The sequence below is a fragment of the Arachis duranensis genome, chromosome 1, assembly GCF_000817695.3.
Source record: "Arachis duranensis cultivar V14167 chromosome 1, aradu.V14167.gnm2.J7QH, whole genome shotgun sequence".
Classification (NCBI taxonomy): domain Eukaryota; kingdom Viridiplantae; phylum Streptophyta; class Magnoliopsida; order Fabales; family Fabaceae; genus Arachis; species Arachis duranensis.
Genome location: NC_029772.3, coordinates 25,784,824 through 25,812,103, shown reverse-complemented (window position 1 = coordinate 25,812,103; position 27,280 = coordinate 25,784,824). Strand labels below are relative to the sequence as shown.

General features: G+C 34.8%; 1 protein-coding gene and 1 non-coding gene across 2 annotated transcripts; both read right to left on the bottom strand.

Moving 5' to 3' along the window:
* Positions 1-9,221: 9,221 nt before the first annotated feature.
* On the bottom strand, positions 9,222-9,608 carry LOC107482934 (uncharacterized). The gene has a single exon (XM_016103524.1). The coding sequence runs from the start codon at positions 9,606-9,608 to the stop codon at positions 9,222-9,224; it is 387 nt and encodes a 128-aa protein (XP_015959010.1).
* A 7,586-nt stretch (positions 9,609-17,194) lies between these two features.
* On the bottom strand, positions 17,195-17,301 carry LOC127742835 (small nucleolar RNA R71). Its single transcript, XR_008004218.1, has one exon. It is a non-coding gene; the product is annotated as a small nucleolar RNA R71 (small nucleolar RNA).
* Between the last annotated feature and the right edge of the window lie 9,979 nt (positions 17,302-27,280).

Below are 27,280 nucleotides of genomic sequence, written 5' to 3'. Positions count from 1 at the left end.
AACCATCATTTGAAAGTTTTTAAAGAAAACCCCATATGAGCTATGGAAAGGAACCCCTCTAAATCTTAAGTATTTTCATATCTTTGGATGTAAATATTTTATTTTAAATACAAGAGACAATCTTGGAAAATTTCATCCAAAGTCTTATGAAGGTATTTTTGTAGGATACTCAACTACAAGTAAAGCTTATAGGGTGTACCTAAGTGAACATAGGACTATGGAAGAGACCATGCATGTTACCTTTTGTGAATTTAACTCTGTTTCAAGTGTTTTTAAAGAAAATGATGCAGGAATTGAAACTGAACAAAACTCAAGTGAAACTCAAGGTGAAGCCGAATCAGATCCTTTGTTGGAGAATATTGTCTCTGATTTTGCAGATCCAAATAAATGAGACAAATCTATGTTGTCTCCTACTGATGCAGATAGTTCTGAAATTTCCAATAATGCTGAGCCAACCAATACCAGATCTGTCCCCACAACATTTAGGCCCAGAGAATGGAAGTTCTTGAAAAACTATCCACAAGAGTTTATAATTGGAGATCTATCTCAAAGAGTTACCACAAGATCATCAACTAGAAGAAGAATGGAACTAAATGATATTGCTCTCATATCTCAAATAGAACCTCAAAATGTAAAGGAAGCTCTTGACGATCCTTCATGGGTTAAGGAAATGGAAGAAGAGCTAATCCAATTTGAGAAAAATAAGGTTTGGACATTAGTACCAAATTCAAATGGGAAGAAGGTAACCAGTACCAAATGGATCTTTCGAAACAAATTGGGTGAGGATGGTAAGATTGAAAGAAACAAGGCAAAACTAGTGGCTCAAGGGTATGATCAAGAAGAAGGCATTGACTTCAATGATAAGGATAAGATTATTGCATGCTTATGCTACTCATAAATGGTTCAAACATTTTTAAATGGATGTCAAATATACCTTTTTGAATGATATTATTGATAGAGAGGTATATGTGGCTCAACCTCCTGATTTTGAAAACAAATATTTCTCAAACCATATTTTTAAACTCTCTAAAGCTCTTTATGGTTTGAGACAAGCTCTTAGAGCTTGGTATAAAAGACTTAGCTCATTGTTATTGAAAAAAGGTTTTCAGAGGTACCACGGAAACAACTCTTTTTATTAAAGAATCTAATGATAATTTCATTCTTGTTCAAGTTTTTGTGGATGACATTATGTTTGGATTGGATAATGAAGCCTTGCGTGTTGATTTTGGAAACTTAATTACTAGTGAGTTTGATATGAGTATGATGGGAGAACTCACATTCTTCCTATGACTCCAAATCAAACAAATTCATAGTAGAATTTTTGTGTAGCAAGGTAAATATGCCAAAGAATTGGTAAAAAAATTTGGTTTAGAAAATTCTAAACCAATGAGTACTCTAATACATCCAAGTTCTAAACTTGAGAAGGATGAAAAAGGCAAAGATATGAATGAAACAAGGTATAGAGGAATGATGGTTTCAGTGGCTAAGAGAAGGGAGGTTGAATCTTAGCCCCTTTTTTTTGCTTGCTAACACTTGCTGGACTTAGAGGAGACTTTTCTGTTTTTAGCTCATCCCTAACCACGAGACTTTTTCATTTTGTCTCGTCACTTGGCATGAGACGTTTTTGGATTTTGCTCCTGTGCAGTAGAAACAGAAATGGAGAAGGAGAGAAGGAAGATTACACCCAGATATATCCTGGTTCAGCTGCTAAGTGCAGTGCAGCCTACATCCACTCTCCATCACAACAATGATGGAATTTCACTATAATCAACTTTGATTACATACACCAATTCTCCCTAGGAACTACCCTTCCTATCTAGGACAAGTCCAGAATTCTAAACCCAACCCTGAACTTGACTTGGTCACTGCTAAGCTTTCAACTGTAAAGTGCTAACCCAACTTACAAGGGGATTCCCACAGAATCATGAAACACAACACAGATGTACAAAGGAACTCTAAGGACATCTATGGCTTTTTCTTTTAATTTTGCACTCTCTACCTTTTTCCGCTCTATGGCTTTTTCATACAAATCTCACTGTTTGCCTTTTTCCATGAGACTCAATACATGACAAAATTAAACAGAAAAATACTAAACAGAATACATTGAAGGAGAAGAGAAAATTGTTAGCTCAGGTAGCTCTGAGAACACTGTGCCTTGCACTCTCAAATTTTCTCCTTACTCCAAACAGTGGATGTTCTCTCTTTTTAAAGAAGAGGGAAGCCTCCACACTTGAAGCCAACACCCAAACCAACTTCTTCCACCTTCAAGAAACAGAACCGGTTCGGCCACATAGAGAGAGAAGAGATAACCATGCAAAACCCAACATGCAATTACCTCTTGTCCTTTCTTGATCATCACTCTTCATCAATCTGAGCTCTCCATCCTTGGCATGCTGTCCAAGATGGATTTTTGGCCCTTGATGCTTCATGATGATGATGACTTCATCTGCTTCAATCTCTGCCTCAACCATCACTTCGCCACTCTAACTACTTCCTGTGGTGGTTGAGCAGAATCAAAGACAAGCCATGCTTCAAGAATCTTCTCCTTGCTTGCCGAATCTTCTTCTTCCTTTTTGATCATGAAGAGCTCGAGATTACCTCACCAAATCTAACCACATTTGGTGAAAATCTCAGCCACTACATACTTTATGTTTTCTTTTTCCTGACGCCATCATCACAATGGCCTCTTCTTTGCAACTAGCTTCTCTGTGATTTTTACTGATAGCTTGCTTCATCCCTCCTTTCCTGCTAGACAAGACCGAAAGAGAGAGGAGAGAGAACAGAGAAAAACTTGCAGTGTAATTAAAGAAGAAAATGAAAATGAGTTAGGTTTACATTACCCATGCCTAGCCTCTGCTTCCTTCTTCAAATTACTTGCTTCTACCATCTTCTTCTCTGACAGTGAGGTGACCGTATGCAAAGAGAGAGAAAAGAGAGTAGAAAGAAGAAAAGCAATGGAAGTAATGTGTGATATAGATTATAATCAATTAAAATCAAATTCCCATGCTTTTGCCTTGTAACGTGCTCAACTCAATAAATGCCATCAAATCAGATTTTCTCTTTCCATATTCCAAGGCATTCATTAAATCCATTTAATTCAAAATTTGAATTCCAACCATGGAATGAGTTGGTGTCCGTGGGAAGCATTCATCTTTTGCTTTCTCTTTATTTTCAATTTTGGACCTAACCCTTGTTGGTCTTGCAAGGATTTTAATTGGGCTTGCTTCTTAAATTTTTAGCCCAATTATCATTTTAATAAATCAGCCACTTATATTAATATTTTGCACAAAGGCTGATTATTTTTGTCAATCAAATTGGACTTCATGCATTCTTTTGTGCCCATTGATGAAATCTGCATATAACAAAATTATTAATTAATAAGTGTGGATTAAAAATCAAATTAATAATTTTGTAATTAATTGTTTTAATAATGTTTGATCATCATCAAATTAATTTGGAGTTTTCCAAACTCATCAATCTCCCCCTTGATGACAAACATTATTAAAATTGAAATGGAAAGAAATTGAAAGAATTAGAGTAAAGAATACTCCCTTTGAATTTGAATTTCTCCCCCTTTCTAAATGTCACATGGCTCCCCTTTAATGTATGCTTATTTTACCAAGGGAAGCTCTAACCTGTAACATTTTAATCAAGCTTCAAATAACAATGTTATTTAGCATATTTATTCATGATGCTAAATGCTTGATTTATGAGCAGAGTTGGATGATAATCAAAACTCATTTGTTATCAGTAATCTGATTTTCTGCTCAAACTCACAAAATAGTCAACCGAAATATCTTTGAAAAATAAGTTGCTGTTCAATCTATTTTAAAAACATTTTCCAATCAACAAATCAGAGCAACACAGTTATGGTAGGAAAATATTTTAATCATGGCATGATCATTTCAATCACATCAATTTTCAAAGATTTTATTTCCATATTAATGCTTAAAAGAACTGTCAAAAAATAATGTATTCAGTAAGCATGTTTACCAAGATGAATCAGAAGTATGTTCCTAATCAAAAACTTATTCATCAAGATAAATCAATTGCTTCCAAACATGCATATTAACAACTAGCAGCCATATTAGAAAAAAAAAATTTATCACAAGCATTATATCAATAAAATCAGCAATCAGCAAATCATAAATCCACACGGATTTCATTTCCTGTTCCCTGTTTTCATGATTTCAATTTTTAGCACTATTTCTCAATTTCAATTTTCAGTACCATTTCTCCCCCTTTTGGCATCAAGGGGCATAGCAAAATAAGTGAAAACAACATACAAAACGCAAAGTATTTGTTTTTCACCAAAAACACAATGGTCCAGTCAGCACGCATGCATTTGAGCAAATGATAATCAAACCTCAACTCGAAATTAATCCACTAACACAAAATGCTCAAAACAGAGCCAGATCAAAGCATAAAACAGAGCAAAACAGGTATGCAAAATAGAACAACAAATCAATGAAACATAACAGTTTCAATTCAGCCTAAAACATAACAGTTTTAATTCAGCCTTTTTTTTCTTTTTTTTGTCATCAAGGAGGGACCCTGCAAAAAATGAGAAAAAAAACAATGCAGTCCATACTAATTCAAGACAAGTGAAAATAGTTCCTAGAATCAAGGGATGGGAGAAGGATAAAGATTTGATTTGACAACTTTCCAAAAGTATAATTTAAAAAAATGAGGAACGGGTCAGAGTGAGGTCAAAGAGATTTGGTGGGGCCCAAAATAATTAACTTCAGTTCAGTCTCCCCCTGTATCATGGCCCATTCAACACATCCTGAAATTTGTCTCCTGCTTTCCTACGAGACAAAACCAAACAGAATTAGAATTTCACAGATTTTCAACAGAACTTAAATCAAACATTCCCAAACTTTTTCTTAAAGAACAGAATCTGTCTTCACAGAGGGGTTTTGTAAAAATGTCAGCAAGTTGATCTTCAGATTTAACAAATTGAATATCAATAGTACCCTTTTGCACATGTTCTCTAATAAAATGATATTTGATTTCAATGTGCTTTGTTCTTGAGTGTAAAACAGGATTTTTTGAAATATTTATTGCACTCATGTTATCACAAAATAGGGGTATACTATTGATCTTTAATTTGTAATCTTCCAACTACGTTTTTAACCATATTAATTGTGAACAACAAGCAGATGCGGATATATATTCAGCTTCAGCTGTGGATAGAGCAACTGTGGCTTGTTTTTTGCTTGACCATATGTTGAGTGAGCTTCCAAGGAAGCAACACATGCCGGAGGTGCTCCTTCTATCCACTCTATCTCCCGCATAATCTGCATCACAAAACCCTACTGCACAAAAATCATCAGATTTTGGATACCACAAGCCATAATCACATGTTCCTTTAATATATCTAATGATGCATTTAATAGCCGATAGATGGGATTCTTTTGGGTGAGATTGAAATATTGAACATACACCCACACTTTGAATAATATCCGGTCTAGAGGAGGAAAGATACATTAATGAACCAATCATTCCCCTATACCATGTTTCATCCACATCTTTGCCATCATCATCTTTTTCAAGTTTATTGTTTGGATGCATTGGTGTTCCCATTGGTTTGGAATTTTCTAAGCCAATTTTCTTTATCAATTCTTTTGCATACTTGCCTTGGTGAATAAAGGTACCACTAGGAGTTTGTTTAATTTGGAGGCCAAGAAAGAAAGTTAGCTCTCCCATTAAACTCATTTCAAACTCACTAGTCATGAGTTTTCCAAACTCTTCACACAAGAACTCATTGGCCGATCCAAACACAATATCATCCACATAAACTTGAACAAGAAGGATGTCAACATTAGATACTTTAATGAACAAAGTAGTGTCGGTGGATCCCCTTTGAAAATGATTTTCTAATAGGAAGGCACTAAGCCTTTCATACCAAGCTCTTGGAGCTTGCCTAAGGCCATAAAGAGCCTTTGAAAGTTTGAAAACATGATTTGAAAAATCTTTATGTTCAAAACTGGGGGGTTGGACCACATACACTTCTCTATCAATAAAGCCATTAAGGAAAGCACATTTAACATCCATTTGAAACATTTTGAAACCCTTATGGGCAGCATAGGCAAGAAGCAACCTAATTGCTTCCATTCTAGCTACCGGAGCAAAAGACTCATCAAAATCTATACCCTCTTCTTGATCGTAACCTTGGGCCACTAATCTAGCCTTGTTACGAACAACTTGTCCATCATCACCAAGTTTATTTTTGAATACCCACTTAGTACCCGTTACCTTCTTACCATCCGGATGAGGTACTAATGTCCAAACCTCATTCTTGTCAAATTGAGCAAGCTCCTCTTGCATGGCCTTGACCCATGATGGATCTTCAAGAGCTTGTTTGACATTGTTGGGCTCCATTTGTGACAAGAGAGCAAGTTGCTAGGTTCGGTTTGCCTTTTGGTGGAGGATCTTGTTGTTACACCTTGAGAGGGATCACCAATGATGAAGTCATGAGGATAACCCTCATAGACTTCCATTCTCTAGGCTTTCAGACTCTGGTGGTCTCACTGTTTCAGTTGCTCGTGCTTGCTCAGGAGACAAAATGGAAATGTCTCCTCCAATCTGATGAGACAAAACTGGGCTGACAGATTCTTCATTTTGCATAGATTTGGGAATTTCTTTACTTGTTCCATCTTCTTCACAATCTGAATCATTATCCTTTACAGTACTGGGAATTAAGTTAGAATCACAGAAAGTAACATGTATGGATTCCACTATGGTCCTATATTCTTTGAGATAAACTCTATAGGCCTTGCTTGTGGTGGAATATCCAACAAACATTCCTTCCTAGGATTTTGGATCAAATTTTCCAAGGTTTTTCTTATTGTTAAGTACAAAGCATTTGCATCCAAAAACATGAAAGTACTTAAGATTTGGAGGGGTTCCTTTCCATAGCTCATAAGGGGTTTTCTTTAACCCTTTTCTAATGATTGTTCTATTCAAAATATAACATGTTGTGTTCATAGCTTCAGCCCATAAAAATTTAGGAATCTCATTCTCACAGAGCATAGCCCTAGTCATTTCTTGAAGGCTTCGATTCCTTCTTTCAACCACCCCATTTTGTTGGGGGGTTCTAGGGCATGAAAAATTATGAGAAATCCCTAAGTCATCACAGAATTTTTCAAAGTCTTGATTTTCAAATTCTTTCCATGATCACTTCTCAAATGGGCAATTTTCAAATCCTTTTCATTTTGAATTTTCTTGCAAAGGGTGGAGAAGGCATAAAATGCATCATTCTTATGAGCAAGAAAAAGTACCCAACCAAATCTAGAGTAATCATCTACTACGACAAGACCATAGTGTTTACCTCCTAAACTTTGAGTTCTAGTAGGACCAAAAAGATCAATATGTAACATCTCCAATGGCCTTTTGGTTGAGATTCCATCTTTTGATTTAAAAGAGGATTTTACTTGTTTGCCCAATTGGCAAGCATCACAAGTAAGATCCTTATCAAACTTGATGTTTGGAATTCCTCTAACCAAATTCTTTTTGACTAGTTTAGAAATTTGGTACATGCTAGCATGACCCAACTTTCTATGCCAAAGCCATTTTTCAGATTCAAAAGAGGTAAAGCATGTTACATTTTGTTCCTTTAAATCCTCAAGAGTTAATCCATACACATTGTTGCATCTTTTGGCTTCAAATAAAATATCCCCAGTTTTCTCACAAACAACCAAACAAACAAACTTCTTAAAAATAACTTCAAAACCTAAATCACACAATTGGCTAACACTAAGTAAATTATGTTTCAAATCATTTACAAGGAGAACATCATTTATACAAGAGGAGAAACTTTTACCAACTTTTTCAACAGCCACTATCTTTCCTTTACCATCATCTTCAAAAGTGACAAGTCCTCCATCATATTCATCAAGCTTTATGAAGAAGGTTGTCTTTCCGGTCATGTGCCTAGAGCATCCGCTGTCCATATACCACATATTTTTCTTCCTTTTGGATGCTAGGCATACATACAAAATAAGCTCAAGTGACCTTAGGTATCCAAATCTTCTTAGATCCTTTCACGTTAAACCATCTCCTATGTCCCAAATCATTGTAATCAAAAATAACTTGTAAACTTTATCACCAATCATTCTTTCACCAAAAAAAACATTGGATAGGAAAATGACCTTTTCGGTTGCATAGCCTACAAAACCTTGGAATTGCCTTTTTGTCAAAATAGGTGGGATCTTGAAACCTTGTGTCCTTAGAAGATGAAGCTCTATTTTCAAAAGAAGGTTTCTCATCCGATTTCAAAAACCCCAAACCAGCTTTATCAAAAAGTGGTTTTTGACTAGCCAGCATTTGATTTAAATTTTCAAAACTTTGAGTGAACTTGGCTAAGTCATTTTCAAGGCTTCTAACCCTTTTTAGCAACTCTTCATTATCCTTAAAACAGTTTACATATGCAACTACCGAATGATCACTTTCACAACTTCTAAGTTGAGCTTTCAACTGCTTATTTTCTTCCACAAGATCACAAGCAGTTTCGGCCTCCCTTAGCTTTTATTTGAGAAAACTATTTTCAGCTTTAAGAATGGTAACTTGTTGTTCAGGATCTTGGTTATCAAGAAGAAAACATCTTATTTTTTCAAAAAGATGATCTATCATAAGATGAAGGTCTTCAATGTCAGGGTTATGAAAGATTACCTGATCTATGTGACCTGCCATGAGACATGGTTGTGACTTGGTTTCGGTCTCTTCATCATCATTATCTGAGTCATTTTCTAAATCTTCCCATGATGCCATCAGACCCTTCTTCTTTCCTCTTTTTGTTTTCTCCTCCTTCTTCAACTTGGGACAATCAGATTTGAAATGTCCCATTTTCTTGCAATTGTAACAAGTTACTTTGCTAAGGTCTTTCTTCATTTTTCTTTAGCTGCCGCCTTTGCCTTTGAACTTCACCATTTTCTTGAATTTTTTGGCAAACAACACAAATTCATTTTCAGATGAGTTATCACTGGATTCATCATCCAGAGGGTTAGTTACAGAAGAAAATGCAATTCCTTTCTTTTTTGGCTCTTTTTTCAAATAAGTGTTTTCAAAAGCAAGAAGGTTTCCTCTCAAATCATCACAAGTCATGGAATCAAGACTGCTGCTCTCAGAAATAATTAAAGTTTTTGCTTCCCACTCTTTTGTGAGACATCTCAACACTCTTCTCACTAGCACAGAATCAGGATATGTTATTCCCAGAGCATCTAAGCCAACAATGATGTTGTTGAATATTTCAAACATTTCATCAATGGACTCTCCTTCATTGCAAACATTTCATACTCTCTGTTCAACATATCTGTCCGAGTCTTCTTTACAATGGTGGTTCCTTCATGAGTGATTTGTAGTTTGTCCCAGATTTCTTTTGCTGTTGTGCAACGTGATACCCGTCGGTATTCCTCGAAGCTGATAGCGCAGTTGAGTAGATTAACAGCTTTGGCATTTAACTCCACCTTCTTTCTATCTTCCTCGGCCCAGCTTGCTTCTAGTGTAAGGGTGACTACTCCTTCAGCACTTGTGCCAGTTGGAAATTGAGGGCCTTCTAGGATGATCTTCCATAATCTGTAGTCTACTGCTTGCACAAAGATCTTCATTCTCTCCTTCCAATAGGTATAGTTTTTCCCATTGAAAAGAGGCGGTCTGTTAAATTACTCTGCTTCCTTCTTCAAATTACTTGCTTCTACCATCTTCTTCTCTGACAGTGAGGTGACCGTATGCAAAGAGAGAGAAAAGAGAGTAGAAAGAAGAAAAGCAATGGAAATAATGTGTGATAAAGATTATAATCAATTAAAATCAAATTCCCATGCTTTTGCCTTGTAACGTGCCCAACTCAATAAATGCCATCAAATCAGATTTTTTCTTTCCATATTCCAAGGCATTCATTAAATCCATTTAATTCAAAATTTGAATTCCAACCATGGAATGAGTTGGTGCCCGTGGGAAGCATTCATCTTTTGCTTTCTCTTTATTTTCAATTTTGGACCTAACCCTTGTTGGTCTTGCAAGGATTTTAATTGGGCTTGCTTCTTAAATTTTTAGCCCAATTATCATTTTAATAAATCAACCACTTATATTAATATTTTGCACAAAGGCTGATTATTTTTGTCAATCAAATTGGACTTCATGTAGCATCCTCTAGACCGGATATTATTCAAAGTGTTGGAGTTTGTTCTAGATTCCAATCACAACCTAAAGAATCACATCTTTCAGTTGTAAAAGAATTATTAATTACATTAATGCCATGGTTAATTTTGGTTTTTGGTATCCTAAGTCTGATGTGTTTTGTGTAGCAGGATATTGTGATGCAAATTTTGCCAGTGACCGAGTTAATAGCAGAAGCACGTTTGGGATCTGTTGCTTCCTTGGACAATCCTTAAACGTGTGGTCAAGTAAGAAATAGACTACAGTTGCATTATCCACTATTGAGGCTAAATATATAGCCGCTTCTTCGTGTTATTCACAGTTGTTACAGCTTAAAACACAACTTGCATATTATAAATTACAAGTCAATAGTATCCCTTTACTTTGTAACAATATGAGTGCAATAAGCATCTCTAAAAATTCAATTTTGCACTCTAGAACAAAGCACATTGAAGTGAGATTTCACTCCATTAGAGAACATATTCAAAAGGGTATAATTGATATATAATTTGTAAAATCTGAGGACCAACTTGCTGATATTTTCACTAAATCTCTGTCCGAAGACAGATTTTATAAGTTGAAAAAGCATTGGGTATTGTTGAGTCTGGATTCTTGAATTAAATTGATGATAATGCTATTTGTTTGCTTTTATCTCTCAGGTTAACAGGAGATGAAACTGGACAGATGATGACTCCCTTTAGGTTCCCTGAATATTAGACTGGGTGTTAGTAAAATAATTAATTTGGGTCAAAATGAATCTTTGTTGGTCCTTTGTGTTTCTTTAAAACCATCATTGAGCCCAAAAGGAAGAAGTTCTATTTCTATGATTTGGGCTTCATTGTTTACTTTGTTCATAAATTCAAAAATTATTAGTTTGAGGTTTTCTCATCTAGTAAAATCAAATTCTGATTTTCAAATTTTATTATTGACTTGTCTTTTCAAACTGCTTGTTTACATATCATTTCAAAATTAGTTTCTTTGAAAACACCTTTTATTTTATTTAAATAACTATTTGTGTTTTCAAAAAATTTCAAAGCATTAATAGCAGTTACTTCTTGAAAACTTCTCATATTCTCCAACCTCCACCAATCCTGTAACCGCATTCATTAGGTTTCTTAAACATGAGAAAGAAAGTTGCTACACGAAGAGGCACTAGTTAATATCGTACTCCACGAACCCTCCTCCAAAAAGCAAAATCCACACTCATATTCACATACACTCCCATTCTTCTTCACATTCTTCTCTAATTTCTGAACCTATGGCACAAATCAAGAACACCTCTCGTTGTCCATCTTCGGTGCCAACTGAAGCTAGAACTTCTAGCACAAAAAGAAAGAAACCTATAGGTGAAGAAGAACCTCCAATGTCTCCACCTCTTCGCTTCTCATCCCATCCTCAAGGACGTTCTACACCATCTATTCATCCTTCAAAAGGTAACCAAAGACCTTTTCTTAACTTTGTAATAAAACCTGCAAATCCTGACCCTGTAAGTTTTATATCACATTTCAGTAACCTTCCTCACTTTCACTATAATCCACTTCAATTTTTTACAAGCATGAACTATGAATTCCATAGAGCCATTATTTCTAAAAGACCTTTATGTTTAACTTTTGTGGTTGATTTAAATGCTTTGGATGAAAAGGGGATTAACTTTGTTGAAAACTTTATTACTTGGATTGGAAAAAATTCTTTAAAATAAAAAAACCTGTTTAACCTGATTTAGTCAAAGAGTTTTTATGCCAATTTGTACAACCTTAAATATTATGATGTTGGTGTCAATGCCTAAATCTCTGAAAAATGGGACAATAATATGGGCATTTCACATAAGGATGTGTTAACCAATATATGTGAAAATATTTTCCTTATGGATGGTGTTATCCCTAACCATCGAGTCTTAGGTCCTGTCAAAGAACAAATATACCGTATTACTACACACATTCTCATACTTCAAAGTGATTCTTATCAGCAAGTGACTTTATGTGACACCTTAGTTCTCTTTGTCATCATCAACAAAATTAAACTTTCTATTGCATATTTGATGATGCGTCATATGCATGATTGTATCAAAAGTGACAAAAATGTTTCTTTACTATATGGCGTGTTTTTAACTTGCATCTTTGAGTTTTTAGTGTTGATTAAAACAACGAGACCCAAGAGAACAAAATTTCATCTCTTAAAGGCAGTGGTGCAGTTAAGTAATCAAAATAAAAAGAAACTAAAGCTGCCAAGGACACTGTTATAAAAGAAGAAGAGGATGAAAGCATTCCTTACAGAAGTCTCAAAGCCGAGTTGAAGTGCTTTTAAAGTACATAGATTCCTTAGAAGATGATTAAGTGATGTCTGAACAAGAAGAAGATCTTCTGGGAACAAAGGATGGGGAATCTGATGTCTAGATCCTGTTTAATGTTGCTGCTTTCTAAGAACCTATTTTTTTGATATTAAAAATCCTGGTCTTTAAACATTTTTGAATACTGTTTACTTTATTTAGATGACTGTAATAATTGTAGACACTTAACTTTGAACTAATTGAACTACTTCATTTCCTAACAAACTTTTGTGTAGGTATTACTCACCCTCTTTGATAACAAAAGGGGGAGTAACTGAAAGAAAATGAATTGTTAGGTTTTTAATTGCTATGTTGAGTGTTTGATGGATGTTATTGTTATTTTTATGATGCAAATTGATGATTGTGAATAGTTTATTTTTGGATAATACAATTTATTATCACTAATTGCTTGAGGCTGTTGTTCTATTCTAAAAGTATTATTTGTAGCCCTAATTAATAATATTTTGATCACTATGTTAGGTATTATTTATGAAGTAAGGTCGAAAGATGATTTTGTTTGATAATTTTGTAAATATTAACTAGTGATCAGATAGGTTCTCTTAAGCATAAAATAATTTGAAATAGTTTTTGGATGTTTGGCATTATTTCTATGTAAATTTTGTTGATCACGGGTTGAAAAATGCAAATATTCAAGGAGAGTCAAGTGAATAAAAGAAAGGGGGAGTTCACATTAAAAAAGTATATCATCAAAGGGATGTCCATTAAAACTCTTCTCATTTTTTTTCACAATTTATTTTATAATATTTGTCATCAATGGAGAGATTTTTTAGTTTGAAGAACTATTATATATTAATTAATGATGACTAAATATTATTATTGGAGTTAAGAGCCCAATTGTTTGTGTGATTAGTTTGCTTAATGTGCAGAAAATAGTAACAAGCAAAATGGGCCAACAACAAGCAAAAAGACCAAAATTGGTTCAGGCCCAAAAGTGTTTATCATTATTGGCCCAATAGGAGAATTGTTGATCTCGAAACACAAAGAAAAAGGAAAAAATCAAAATTGGACCAAACACAAGCATAAGGTCCAACTAAGTGATCCAAGTCCATTCACTTACTCACTTGGTTGCTAACTAAGAAACAAAATTCTATTTCCATCTGAACTAAACACAAACCACCAAATCAAATTCTCTCTTCTCTCTCTTTTCTCTCACCCACGTGAAGAAGTTCAGAAGGAAAGCAAGAAAAAAGAAAAGTCTAATTAAGGCTCAAATTAAGAAGAAAAAGAGGGTTACTAAAATCAAGTCAATTAGCTAGGACTTCAAGCAAAGATCACACCCTAAGACTACATCAGAAAACATTTTCCTTATTTGTGCTTCATTGAAGATTGTTAAAGAAATCCTCCTTTTACATGCACCGAAGGGAAAATTTGATTCAAATGGAGGTCATGGAGCTTTGAAACAAATCAATGGTCAAGAAAGAAACTTGGAGCCAAAGCACAAACGAATGATTCATATCTTTAAAGAAATTTGAAAAAGGATAAAAGAGAAGATGGTAGGTATAGATGCATGTATGGTTTAATAACTGCTGCTACTCTATCTCTCTTCTGCACCACTGCTATTGCTAATTTTTGGGCAGAAAAAGACAAATGTGCTGAAGCCAAGTTTCATGCTATGGAAGCTTTAATCCTCTATTAAAGTGGTAAAAGGCTAAAGGTTGATTAAAGGAGTGAGAGAACAAAGTTTGGGTTTTCGTAGCTTATAAAGCTAGACCTTCTTCTCCTTCATCGGTCTCTGTTGAATATTCTATTTTCTCAATTTTATCTTTCTTTGTTTTAATGAAAAAAGGAATTAATGTGAGGAGTTAAGAAAAAGCCAATGAGAGAAAAGGCAATAAAAGTTATACTTGGAGAAAATCCAAATATTTATTTCATAAATCCTTTGTATGTTTTTCTGTTTTGTTTTCATGATCGTGAGGGAATTTCCTTACTTAATTAGGTGAGAACTTTGTGGTTGAAAATCTATGGAGTGAACCTAGTCAAATCTTGTTTGGGTAGAAGTTGGATTTGTCCCATTAGGTTGCATCCAAGAAAAATTGGTGTTTGGAATCTTTGAAAGATAGTGAAAATTCCACCACAGTATGGGAAAGACTGGATGTAGATCACATTGTATATGGTGGCTAAACCAGGATATATGGTTGTGTCACTCTTTTATCTCTGTTCTAATTTTGGTTTATTCTCTATGAGACCAAATAAAATTGTCTCCTGCTTATTCTATCCAATAAGACGTTACAACAACTCTGCTCCCATACAAATCTGTTTTGGCTCCTCTATCAACAAGAGCCAAAAAACGTGTCTCCTACATTTTCAACAAAAGCAAATGATGCGTCCACATCTTTAGTGTTTTCCCTTCTTAATTTCAACTGATTTAGTAAGAATTTCTGTTAAATAATCAATGAAATTGATGTTAGAATAAATATTACTTTGATTGATTACAGAAAGATTCAAAAGGAAAACACAAAGAAATAGAATAGAAAGTGGAAACAGAAAGCTTCTTGGAACAGAAGGATCATGTGAATAGAAATCTCCCTGGAACATAAAGCTCCTCGATAGAAAAAGGAAGCCTTGGCATTGTACGTGAACAATATGGCATACTACGTGAAGGAAGAAAAAAGGAATTGCGCATACGCACACATGTGTGCGCATGCACAAATAACAATCATTAACCATTTCACGTACTACGTATACAATTTCACGTACTACGCAGAAGATGTGCGTACGTAGAATATTGTAAATTTTGGCGAGTGTGCATAGGCACACATGTGTACATACGGGCAAATTGGATTTCACGTAGTACGTGGAATTTCCCACGTACAACGCTAGGGCAAGCAACAAGCCAAACTTAAGGAAAATTAGCTCACGTACCATGTAGTCTACTTCATGCTGTATGTGACCCATAGAAGACGCTCCAGGACCAAGTTTTCATACCACGTATAACGTGGAATAGGCCACGTACTACGTGGGCCTTGCTGCTTCTTCTAGTATCTCAAACCAAGACCTTCAGTCCTTCAATTTCTCAACCCTTTGAAAGATCAATCATCTGCTCATTAATGATGACAGTTATTAAAGATCACACACAATCAAGGAAGAGATCCTCTCGGTAGAAAATAATTAGGAAAATATTTGATTCTATTTCGATTTTGAATTTGATTCAGAAGTTTGATGTTTGATTTTCTATCTTTAAGGGTTAGTATATAAGGAAAGAAGGTTCTGACCTTTTCCCTTCTTCAGCACTTTTGAGTTTTACTTTCTTAAGGATTTCAGGAACAAGCATAAGTTTCTAATTCTCTTCGGTTAAGGTTAGGAGCTTCGTTAGTTTTATGGATTAATGCAATAACTTTTCTATTTCTAATTGATGCAATTGATTCCTCTTTAAGAAACGGTTTTCGTTCTTCACCTCAAAGGGTTTGAATATGTTGGAAAAAAATTCTTCTCTGACTTAAATTCTCTTAATCTCTTGGAAAATCGATTAATTGAATCAAACTTGAAAACTGATTCTCATAATTCTTATGTTTTGAAACTAGATTGATAAGTAACTTTAAATCAACTAGGTTAAACTCTTATGAATTATTAAGTGACTAAAGGATTAGCGTTTGATTATGTTAAAGAGAAATTGAATTACCAAGGGATTGGGATTTAATTACTAATAATTTGCCATAAAAAAATCGTTGCAAGATTAGAATAGAAAGTTAAAAGTGTTCATTCAGACGACTAACATCTCTGAAACCTTAACTTTCTTAATCATATACCTTTTTTACACTTACTGCTTGCTTTTGTTTTTGCTACGTTTAATTTCTGTTTATACTTAAAGTCCTACAAAACCCTAATTTGCTAGTTTGACTAGATTAATCGATTGATTTTGCTTGCTTAATCCGTTAATCATCGTGGGACGAACCTCACTCACCTGAGGTTATTACTTGATTTGGCCCGATGCACTTGCTGGTGTTTTGTGGATTGTAAAATTCGCATCAAGTTTTTGGCACCATTGCTGGGGATTTATTGTCGTTAACAAACTATTGACCAATTGATTACCTAGATTAGACCATTTTATTTTTTGTTGTTTACTGTTTTTGTTTTATTCCCTCGCTGGGAATTTTCTTCACGTCATGAAGGGAATTCCAATTTGATTTTCTTATTGCTTTTGTCTATGTAGAATAACAGAGACAAAGAACCACTTCAATATGATCCTGAAATTGAAAGAACTCTTAGGCGAAAGAGAAAATAAGCTAGAAATTAAAGAGTTGAAGAGGAGATTGAAGAAGTGGTTGGGAAGAGTTCTCTGGGCCACACATGGCAGAGAATAATAATATTAATGCTCATCTACCTAGGAGGACTCTCAGCTCTTAAATAAACCCCAACCCAGATAGTTGAGGGAGTAGTATCATCACACCTACTGTTTGAGCCAATAATTTTGAATTAAAGCCATAGCTTGTCACATTGGTTCAACAAAACTGCCAATTCAGTGGAACCCCGCAAGAGAACCCTAATTTTTTTATTTCTAACTTTCTGTAAATTTATGATACTGTGAAGACAAATAGTGTCTCGGCTGAGGTATATGGTTTGCTGCTGTTCCCTTTTGCTGTAAGGGATTGGGCTAAGTAGTGGCTAGAGAATCAGTGCAAGGAGAGCATAGCCACGTGGGATAACTTGGTCACTAATTTCCTAAACAAATTCTTCCCACCCTAGAGGTTAACTAAGCTCAGAACCAATGTTCAAACATTCAGACAGCAAGAAGGAGAATCACTATATGAAGCTTGGGAGAGGTTTAAGGATATGCTCAGAAAATTCCCTTATAATATGTTTGCTGACTAGGTCCACCTTCAGATATTTTATGATGGGATCACTCCCACCTCACGGATGGCACTGGACCTTCGTCTAGAGGATCTTTATATATGAAAAAAAACTACTAAGGAAGCACAAGAATTGATTGAAATGGTGGCCAATAATTAATATCTTTACTCTTCTGAAATATCATTAAGGAAAGGAGTCATGGAATTAGATGTCTTAGACACTATTTTGGCTCAGAATAAAGTCATGTCCCAATAGATCAATACAACATCTCAACAAATCAATAAAATTACACAACACCTAGGAGTAGATTCTATTAACTTATCCCACATTTATTCAATGAAATAGCATGGTTTTGTGAATTTCTCCTAATTTGCAATTAAGATTAAAAACATATTTTTAGACCCTTAAATTGCTAAATTTAATTCACTTTACTTCCACTCGATGCCTTGATGGATTTGTTTAGTGATTTCAGGCTTAGGAAGCAAAGACTGGATCAAAGAAGTGAAGAAAAAGCATGTAAACTGGAGAATTTATGAAGAAATAAAGTTTTGGAAATCTGTCGATTGTGCATATGCGTGACCATCCGCGTACACGTGACCTGAAATTTTGCCATGTGGCATGTATGCTGACAAGAAGCACCTAACTCACTTAAAGAAAATGTGCCTAGCGATTTCTGGACCTCTTCAAGCCTAAATCCAACTCATTTCTGAAGTATTTAAGGCCAAATTCAAGAAAGAACAAGGGGAGAGCAATTAGGTTTAGTTTAGTATCATGTTTTAGGTTATATTCTAGAGAGAGAAGCTCTCTCTTCTCTCTAGAATTTAGGATTTTTAGTTTAATTTCCTCTTAGATATAGTTTAAATACTTGTTTTGATTTAGTTTTCTTTACGTTTGCTTCTTCCATTGCTTTAATTTTCTTAGTTCTTCTTGTTAATTTCTCACTTGTGCCACTTTTTAGTTTATGAACACTCTTGTTAATTTTGATTCCTTGAATGAAATTTGATGTTTCTATGTTTATTGTTGTTTAATTGAGTTGTTATTTTTGGTTTCATGCACTTGGTAGTTATAGATTTTGTTATCCCCTCAATTTATGATATTTTTCCTTTTATACACTCCAAGTGTTTGATAAAATACTTGGCTTAGTCTTAAAGTAGATTTTTGCATTCTTAGCTTGGAAAGGGAAAATAGGTACTCTTGAGTTATTAATATCCAACTTATGTTGGTAATCTAGAGTTGTTAGTTAATCTTGTTTCCATTGATGCTACTTATGGATTGGGATTAACTAGGCCTATTTGAATTTCTCTCAATATGGGGATAACGTAATAGGCTTAGCTCTTGGTAATTGTTGTGTTATAATTAATGACTAGGATAGAAGACATTTATTCTCAATCCTTGCCATGAATGCCTCTTTAGTGTTTGCTTTCTTTAGTTGTTTGCTTTACTTTCTTGTCATTTAAATTCTTGCAGGGGAATTTCAATGTGTGCTTGTTATTGGTTATTGTTCATATGTGAATATTGTGAATAGCTTGCTCTTTGTTTGTTTAATTATTTGAGTTAGTAGTTAGGATTTTGTTCTCTTTATTTCTAATAGTTTTTGTTTTTGTTCTCTCTTTAACTATGAATTCGTATCATTTTGGCTATGAGTTTGGTTCAAACTATGTTGTAAGAAATGAAAGTTCCAATGAGGGTTTGCATCAAGGATTCATAAATCAAAGGCGGGAGGAGCCTCAATCATATAGACAATCTTCTTGGCAACAACCTCCTTCGATTTCTTACGGTTACAATACGACTCCTAATGCATACCAATCCAATGGATGTGGTGGATCTCCTTGTGGTTGTCATCCATAACCACCATATGTATATGAACCTCCTCCTCAACAAAGCCCTCGTCAACCTTACTCACAAGCCCTATACCACAATCACCTCCATATGATCCTAACCCATACCCACCATACCAACAACCATATGAACTATACCTAGAGCCACTACCATTTCAACATTAATACTCCCAAGAACCACCAATACCATATAAACCACCTCAATATATTCACTAATATGAACCATATTCCAATTATAAAACTTTTCTCCCAAACAATGAGCCCTCTTTTTTATCACACCCATCATTAAACGAAGTTTTCCAACCACTAATGCAAGAACAACAAGAACTTCTAGCTTATTGCCAAAAGCAAGAAGAAGAGCAAAAGATGAAAAGGGAATTCGTGGCTAGCTTAACCGAAGTAGTGAATCATTTGGTATCATTATGCTCATGTATTCAAGACACTCCCATTGTTGAATGTGGAGGATTAACTGAGAAGCATAATGAGAAAGAGAACTTGGAGCTTCAAGGAGAAGAAAAGGAGTTGAAGCAAGAATTGTAACAAGAGGAGGAAGTTGAGATCATTAGTATTGTGAAAGTGGTTGGAGAATTGAGAGAAATTGATCAAAAAATAGATTCCATCATTAGTGATTTTTTTTTCACACTGATCAATCTCCTCGATGATCTTGCTGAGCCTTCTCCTGTTGAATTTGAAAAGGGTGTTGACATAGATTGTATGCAACCTCCAAGATATGACTTTAGTGATGGGGAAGAGCTAGAAGAAGTTGGTGAGAAAGCATTTGAATTTGAGAAAGCTTGGCAAGAGGTGGAGATTGAAGAATCTTATCAAGTGGTGGAAACACCTCAAAGAGGATGGTCGGGAGTGAAAGTTGCATTGTCAAGGCCATTGGATACATCTCCTCCTAAGTTACCATCAACCATTATATCATTCGAGTGGGTAAAATTTGTATCCCTCATCTTTCTTATTTTGCTTGAATATGGTTTGCTTGAGACGGATGGTCAACTTAAAGCTCTATGTGGGTTCAAGAGAAAAATAGAGATGGTTAGTGGTTAGAAGCACCATTCTAGGTTCATCATGGTTAAATCATCAAAGTTTAAATTCAATGGTTGGAGGGTTGCTAAATTGAATGGGTTTAGGAGGATGTTTGGGTGCTTGTATGATAATTTTGAAGTGAGCATACCACCTGTAGGGAATTGCCATGATCAACTTGAAGACTGATGTGAAAATAAGGTATAGGATCCCGGATTACAAGATGAGGATCAATTTTGGGAGCTCTTAACTTGTGTGGAACTTCATCATAGTTTGGTGCCCTTGGATGAAAATTCTAGCAATCAATGGAAGTCCAAGCATTGGTGAAAGTTCACGGATGAATTCAAGCATAAGCCTCCTTGATTAGAGCTCTCTAAAATGTCCAACTTAAGGATAATAAACAAAAGTGCTAGGTGGGAGACACTCCACCATGGTAAATTCTTTCCACTTTCTCTGTTGTATATAGTTGTTGAATAAACTGAGTTTTCATTATTAGGTACTTTCCTTCTCTATATCATTCTTGTATATATTGCTCTTAGATGTTAGTTGCTTGGGTAAATTTTTTTTAAGGTTGCATATCTGAATAGTCAATAATCTTCTCTTGAATTGCCTTTTTGTTTTGCATTGCATTTTTAAAGATTTTTTTAATTTTGGAGTTTGTCTTGTCTTAAAAAAAACTCAAGCGTATGCACGACACCCCAATAATGGTCATGCGTGAATCGTGCGTGTATTGTGTCGCCACATGGCCTGGACAGAGAGTTGTGCCATGATCGTGTGGGAACTGTATGTTAAGAAAAATTTCATGTCGCGCGTACTCCTATTTTCCCATGTCACGCGTATGCATGACCTCCGCGTACACGAGACTGCACCCTGTCTCCCATACTTTTCTTTTCTTCTCTTCTCTCTATTTTCTTTCTTTTTTTCTCTTCTCCCCTTTTCTTTCCCTCTTTCACCCACCATACACCACCATCATTCACCATCCACCATCATCTCCTTTTGTTAGCTAGTTAGTTAATTAGTTTAATTTTCTATTTTAGTAGATTAGGTTGTTAGTATAGGTTATATTTTGATAATAAATGTTAGATTATTAATTTGATTTGCTATTTCTTATTGTTGAATTACTCATTGTTGGATTTCTTTATGGAGGTTATACTTTGTTGCTTGGTGTTGAATTCTTCATTCTTGATATTGGTAGATACCAAGTACTTATGACATTGCCTTCAAGAATGTTTTGGATTTCTAAATTGCATGTTGTAGCTAGCCACCATGTAATTTGAATTCACTATCTATTATATGGCAATTGTATGTAGTTGATGCATTTTTTGTTAGGTGGTGCTTGTTTATGATTGATTTTTATTTACGTCACCTAGTTTATTTATTGAAATTATAGAATTGTGAAATTGGATTGTAAGCTAACCTAGTGACATTTTTTTAAAGCTTTTTAAACTTTATGGACCATGCTTGCTATGTGATTGATCTCATCTTATGTCCCTCTCTCCCTAAGTTGCATAGCAACTATATTTCCCACTTCATGTCAATTAGGTGATGCAAACAAACTTCAAAGTGTGACATCGATTGATGTCTGAGTTCTATATTTCATTTGGTTCATTGAATTCTCTTGCACATCAACCAATATCCATTCATTACTCATTTCACAATTGTTTAATTCTTGGTTGAATGCGTTTTTGGTTCTTTATTACTTGTTTGTTTGTCTTAACCTACAAGTTTTCTTTAGAGTATATAAAGCACGCTAGAATGAGTGAAGTACATACTTCTTTTGTGTAATTATAACATAGCTTTCAACGCTAGTGTGTGTTCTAAACTGCGCGCAACATAGAATTCACACACATGTTTTCATCAATGTCACACACTAATTCACTCACTTCGTTTTAGTGATTCTTACCTCATTCTAACAATCTATGCTTCCTTGATTTTGTATTTACTTGTCTTACTATCCTGTTTTCTATCCTTCAAGATAAAAAAGCAAAAAGGGAAGCAAAAGAAAGAACATGCAGCAGCCGGTTGATCCACCAGCTGAAGGTAGCAATCCACGTAGTCGCTGTACCACTCTTGCTCATCTTTGAATGCACCAAGGACGGTGCAAACTTTTAAGTGTGGAGAGGTCGTCCGACCGATCGGCCAATCTTGGGTGAAAAATTCTAATTCCAACACTTTCATATTTCAAATTTTGTTTTGTTAGCACCATGTCTTTTAGAATTTTTAGTTACATTTTCTTGGTTTGCATATATATAATAAGCTTAGTCAAAATAATAAAATTTTCGAAGGAATTTATCTATAGGGCATTCTAATTTATTTGTGTTAAATAACTTTTCATCGAAACTTGCTTGAACTATATTGTGAAACATGGTTTTTGAGCTAAGAACACACAATCATGTGAGTTTTGAGCCTTAATGTGTGGTTACACCATAACCACTATTTTCATTCTTGTGTATATTATTCTCTTTCTATGATTGAAATCTTTGATTTGTTTGATTCTTTATGTCCATTATTTTGTGTATGAATATATTTATATGATTAAGGCCTTGATCTCATTTAAGCTCACTTGCCCAAATAGCCTTACCTTTTTATCTATCTTTGTTAACCAATTTTGAGCTTATTTTCAGCTTATTTTAATCCCCTAAGTGAAAAACAATAAATGTTCTTAATTTGGATTTTCAATTAGCTTAGACTAGTGAGAGTGTGTATCATTTAAGTGTGAAAAAATTTGGGAACTTTGGTTAATGAAAATATGGTTTATGTTTCTTTTGAAAATATTGGAAATTTGGGTACATACTCATGTATGAATTATGTGAACCATATGTATTCACCTTTTGTATATATTATGTTATTGTTAAAAAAATTATATATATAAAAAGAAAAAAATAAAAAGAAAATTGGGTTTGGTGTTGTATTAGAATTGTATTAGAATTGTATAAGTTGTTATATGTGTTTGGTAAGAGCTTGGGTTAATCAAAGATGCCAATTTTAAACTCACTTAGCCATATATATCCTTACCTTAACCCTAGCTCCATTACAACCTTGTGGAAAGTCCTCATGATAATTGTATCTATGCATTGAATAATTGTTAATTATTAGATGAAAAATAAATCTTAGAAAGTATGATTAGAGGAGAATTGAGTTAATCAATCCTAAACACTTGAGCGGCTAGAGCGTATACACATCCAGCGAGGGATTCGATTGCTCGATTCTATGTTTTCACATGTGATTATCTCTTATCTTGCAAGTTTGTAAATTCTTTTCTAAGAACTCTAATCAATTGTTGGATTTGATTTGATTATGATTGCTTTATCCCTTATGTTCAAATATGTATTCTTGGAATTAATTTATTTTGACCAAGTAGTTGCATGTATTTGGATAAATTGCATACTAGGTAGTTTACTTTGAATAAATATTAATACCCCTTTCTTATCTTTCTTGAGTTTAGCATGAGGACATGCTATTGTTTAAGTATGGGGAGGTTGATAAACCCCAACTTTAGGGTTTATCTTGTGTTAAAATGAGTAGATTCTATTAACTTATCTCACATTTATTCAATGAAATTGTATGGTTTGTGGATTTCTCCTAATTTGCACTTAAGATTAAAAACATTTTTTAGGCCATTAATTTGCTAAATTTAATTCACTTTAATTCCACTCGATGCCTTGATGGATTTGTTTAGTGATTTCAAGCTTAGAAGGCAAATCAAAGAAGTGAAGAAAAAGCATGTAAAGTGGAGAATTCATGAAGAATTAAAGTTTTGAAAATTTGCCACATACGCGTATGCGTGACCTGAAATTTTTCCATGTTGCGTGTACGCGTGACCTTGTGCATACGCATGACACGAAGCAAGTGACTCACTTAAAGAAAAGGTGACTGGCGATTTCTGGACCTCTTCAAGCCCAAATCCAACTCATTTCTGAAGTATCTGAGGCCAAATTCAAGAAGGAATAAGGGGAGAGCAATTAGCTTTGGTTTATTATCATGTTTTAGGTTATATTCTAAAGAGAGAAGCTCTCTCTTCTTTCTAGAATTTAGAATTTTTAGTTTAATTTTCTCTTAGATATAGGTTTAAATACTTGTTTTGATTTAGTTTCCTTTACTTTTCCTTGTTCCATTACTTTAATTTTCTTAGTTCTTCTTTAATTTCTTACTTGTGCCACTTTTTAGTTTATGAACACTCTTGTTAATTTTGAATCCTTTAATGTAATTTGATGTTTCTATGTTTATTGTTGTTTAATTGAGTTGTTATTATTGGTTTCTTGCATTTGGTAATTATAGATTTTATTATCCTTGCAATTTATGATATTTTTCCTTTTATGCACACCAAAATGTTTGATAAAATGCTTGGCTTAGTCTTAAGGTAGATTTTTGCTTTCTTGGCTTAGAAAGGGAAAATAGGTACTCTTGAATTATTAATATCCAACTTATGTTGGTGATATAGAGTTGTTAGTTAATCTTGTTTCCATTGATGCTACTTATGGATTGGGATTAACTAGGCCTATTTGACTTTCTCTCAATATGGGAATAACGTAACAGGCTTAACTCTTGGTAATTGTTGTGTTATAATTAATGACTAGGATAGAAGACCTTGATTCTCAATCCTTGCCATGAATGCCTCTATAGTGTTTGCTATCTTTAGTTGTTTGCTTTACTTTCTTGTCATTTGAATTCTTGCCTTTTTTATCATCAACCCCCTTGATATCATAACCAATAATTGAGCATTCGATTGCAATTTCTAGGAAGAATAAACCGAGAGTAATACTCTCAGTTATTTTTTTGGGTTCAACTTGTGACAACCAAAACTAAACTTTGATTTGAGAATCCATTGGTTGTCTAGACTATGCTTACAACGAAGAGATTCTTTTTATTGAGGAAATCTAGACCGACATAAAATTCCCTCCATCAAGCTTGCCCTAAAAAAATTATCTTAGAGCACACTATCATTCATGGAAGAAACTAGAAGCTTCAAGGAGGAAACAAGAACCAATTTCAAGAATTATAGTGCTTCAATTAGAAATTTGGAGGTGCAAGTAGGCCGAATTGCTTAATAATTGGCGAAAGCCACAAATGTTTTCTCCAGTGACACAATTCCAAACCCAAGGAAGGAGTGCAAGGATATTTACTTGAGAAGTGGAAAGGTGGTAGGAGAAGAAGAGAAGGAAGAAACTAAGAAGGAGGAGTTCACTGTCAGGGCAAAAAAGGAAGCTCCAGAAGATACTAATCTTGAAGTGGATCACGTACAACCCACTTCATGCAACCAATTCAAGCTATAGAAGTTCCACCAAAAGAGAGAATCCCAGTTCCTGATTACAAGCCAAGAATTCCATACCCTCAAAGGCTCAATGGGAAAAACAAGGAGAGGCAATACTCCAAATTCTTGGAGATATTTAAGACTTTTCACATCAACATTCCATTCATAGAAGCTCTTGAAAAAATGCCCTTGTATGCCAAATTTATAAAGGATTTGCTGTCCAAAAGGAAATCCTTGAAGGGAGGCCAAACAATGGTGATGACCAAGAAATATAGTGCAATTATTCAAAGGAACTTGCAAACATAGAAGAAAGATCCAGGAAGTTTTCAAATTCCTTGCACTATTGATAATACTACATTTGATAGAGTTTTAAGTGATTTAGGGACAAGTATTAATCTAATGCCTTTATCTATGATGAAGAGATTACAAATTCAAGAATTGAAGCCCACCAAAAAATCTCTAAATTTAGTATCTTTTTTTTCATTCGTATTTTTTATTTTTCTTTTACTTAATTCTTAATTATTATCTGTTTTACATTATGCATGAACACTCACAAGAAATTTGGTGCAGAAGATTTAACTATGACACGTGATTTTACATAAAGTTGGGTGTGGTAAAAGCCCTCATGTTGTGTGTGAAAGCACTGCGTACTAAGCCAAAGAGAAGTTGTCCGTACGCATGCATTCATGCGTACACAAGTTTGGGATTTTGGGGGTAGTGTGCGCTGTGCGTACGCATAGGAAGCCTTTCACATATAAAGTGGAGACCCTCACGTACAACGTGATAAGGAAGCATGCTCCCAAGACCTTATTTTTGGTAAAGTGTGCATACGCACAGAAAGTTTTCACATACAACTTGAGAGTTCCCACGTACAATGAAGGGGCAAAAACTACTCCCAGGGGCCTTACTTTTAGTAGTATGTGTATGAACAAAAGGCTTTTCACGTACAATGTGAGCGTTCTCATGTATAACGTGATGAACCCCAACATGGCCCACATAATCATTTTAACTCACGTATAACGTGAGATGTACCAAGTAGTACGTTAGGGCATAACATTACATGGTTATTTCATTCATTTAGCCCTAACACATCACACTCCATTTGAGCTACTATCCAATCTTCATACCTACATGCATGTTTATGCTTAAGATCATTACTCTCACACCACATCCAAACCTAAGTTTGGTGTGCTGGTACTCATGCATATAAGATAAAGAGCCACAACTCACTCTCCTCATAATGTACCTCATGCATAAGTCCTTCATTCTATTTTATGTTATCTTATTTTCTTTTCTTGTGTTTAATAATTATTTTCCACAATAACTATCACTTGAATTTGTTTATATATGCAGTACTTGTGGTTACTCAAGGATTCAGAGAATCTCTGCAAGCTCCATCATCAAGACTATTGCTCCTATCAGGGTTGTATGTGTGTTTGGTGCACGAAATCGCAGTCACACTTTTGCAATTCCGCACAACTAACCAGCAAGTGCACTGGGTCGTCCAAGTAATACCTTACGTGAGTAAGGGTCGATCCCACGGAGATTGTCGGCTTGAAGCAAGCTATGGTTATCTTGTAACTCTTAGTCAGGATACTTGTTTTGCAGTAATGGAGAACAGGTTGAGGTTTTGGAGATGCTCTATCTTCTGAATCTCTGCTTTCCTACTGTCTTCTTCTTCATGCACGCAAGGCTCCTTCCATAGCAAGCTGTATATAGGGTTTCACTATTGTCAATGGCTACCTCCCATCCTCTCAGTGAAAATGTTCAACGCGCTCTGTCACAGCACGGCTAATCATCTGTTGGTTCTCAATCAGGTTGGAATAGAATCCAGTGATTCTTTTGCGTCTGTCACTAACGCCCAGCCTTCAG

Bases quoted from the DNA above. Each gene is read 5' to 3' on its own strand.
- LOC107482934 (XM_016103524.1), bottom strand. From the start codon at position 9,608: ATGAAGATCTTTGTGCAAGCAGTAGACTACAGATTATGGAAGATCATC.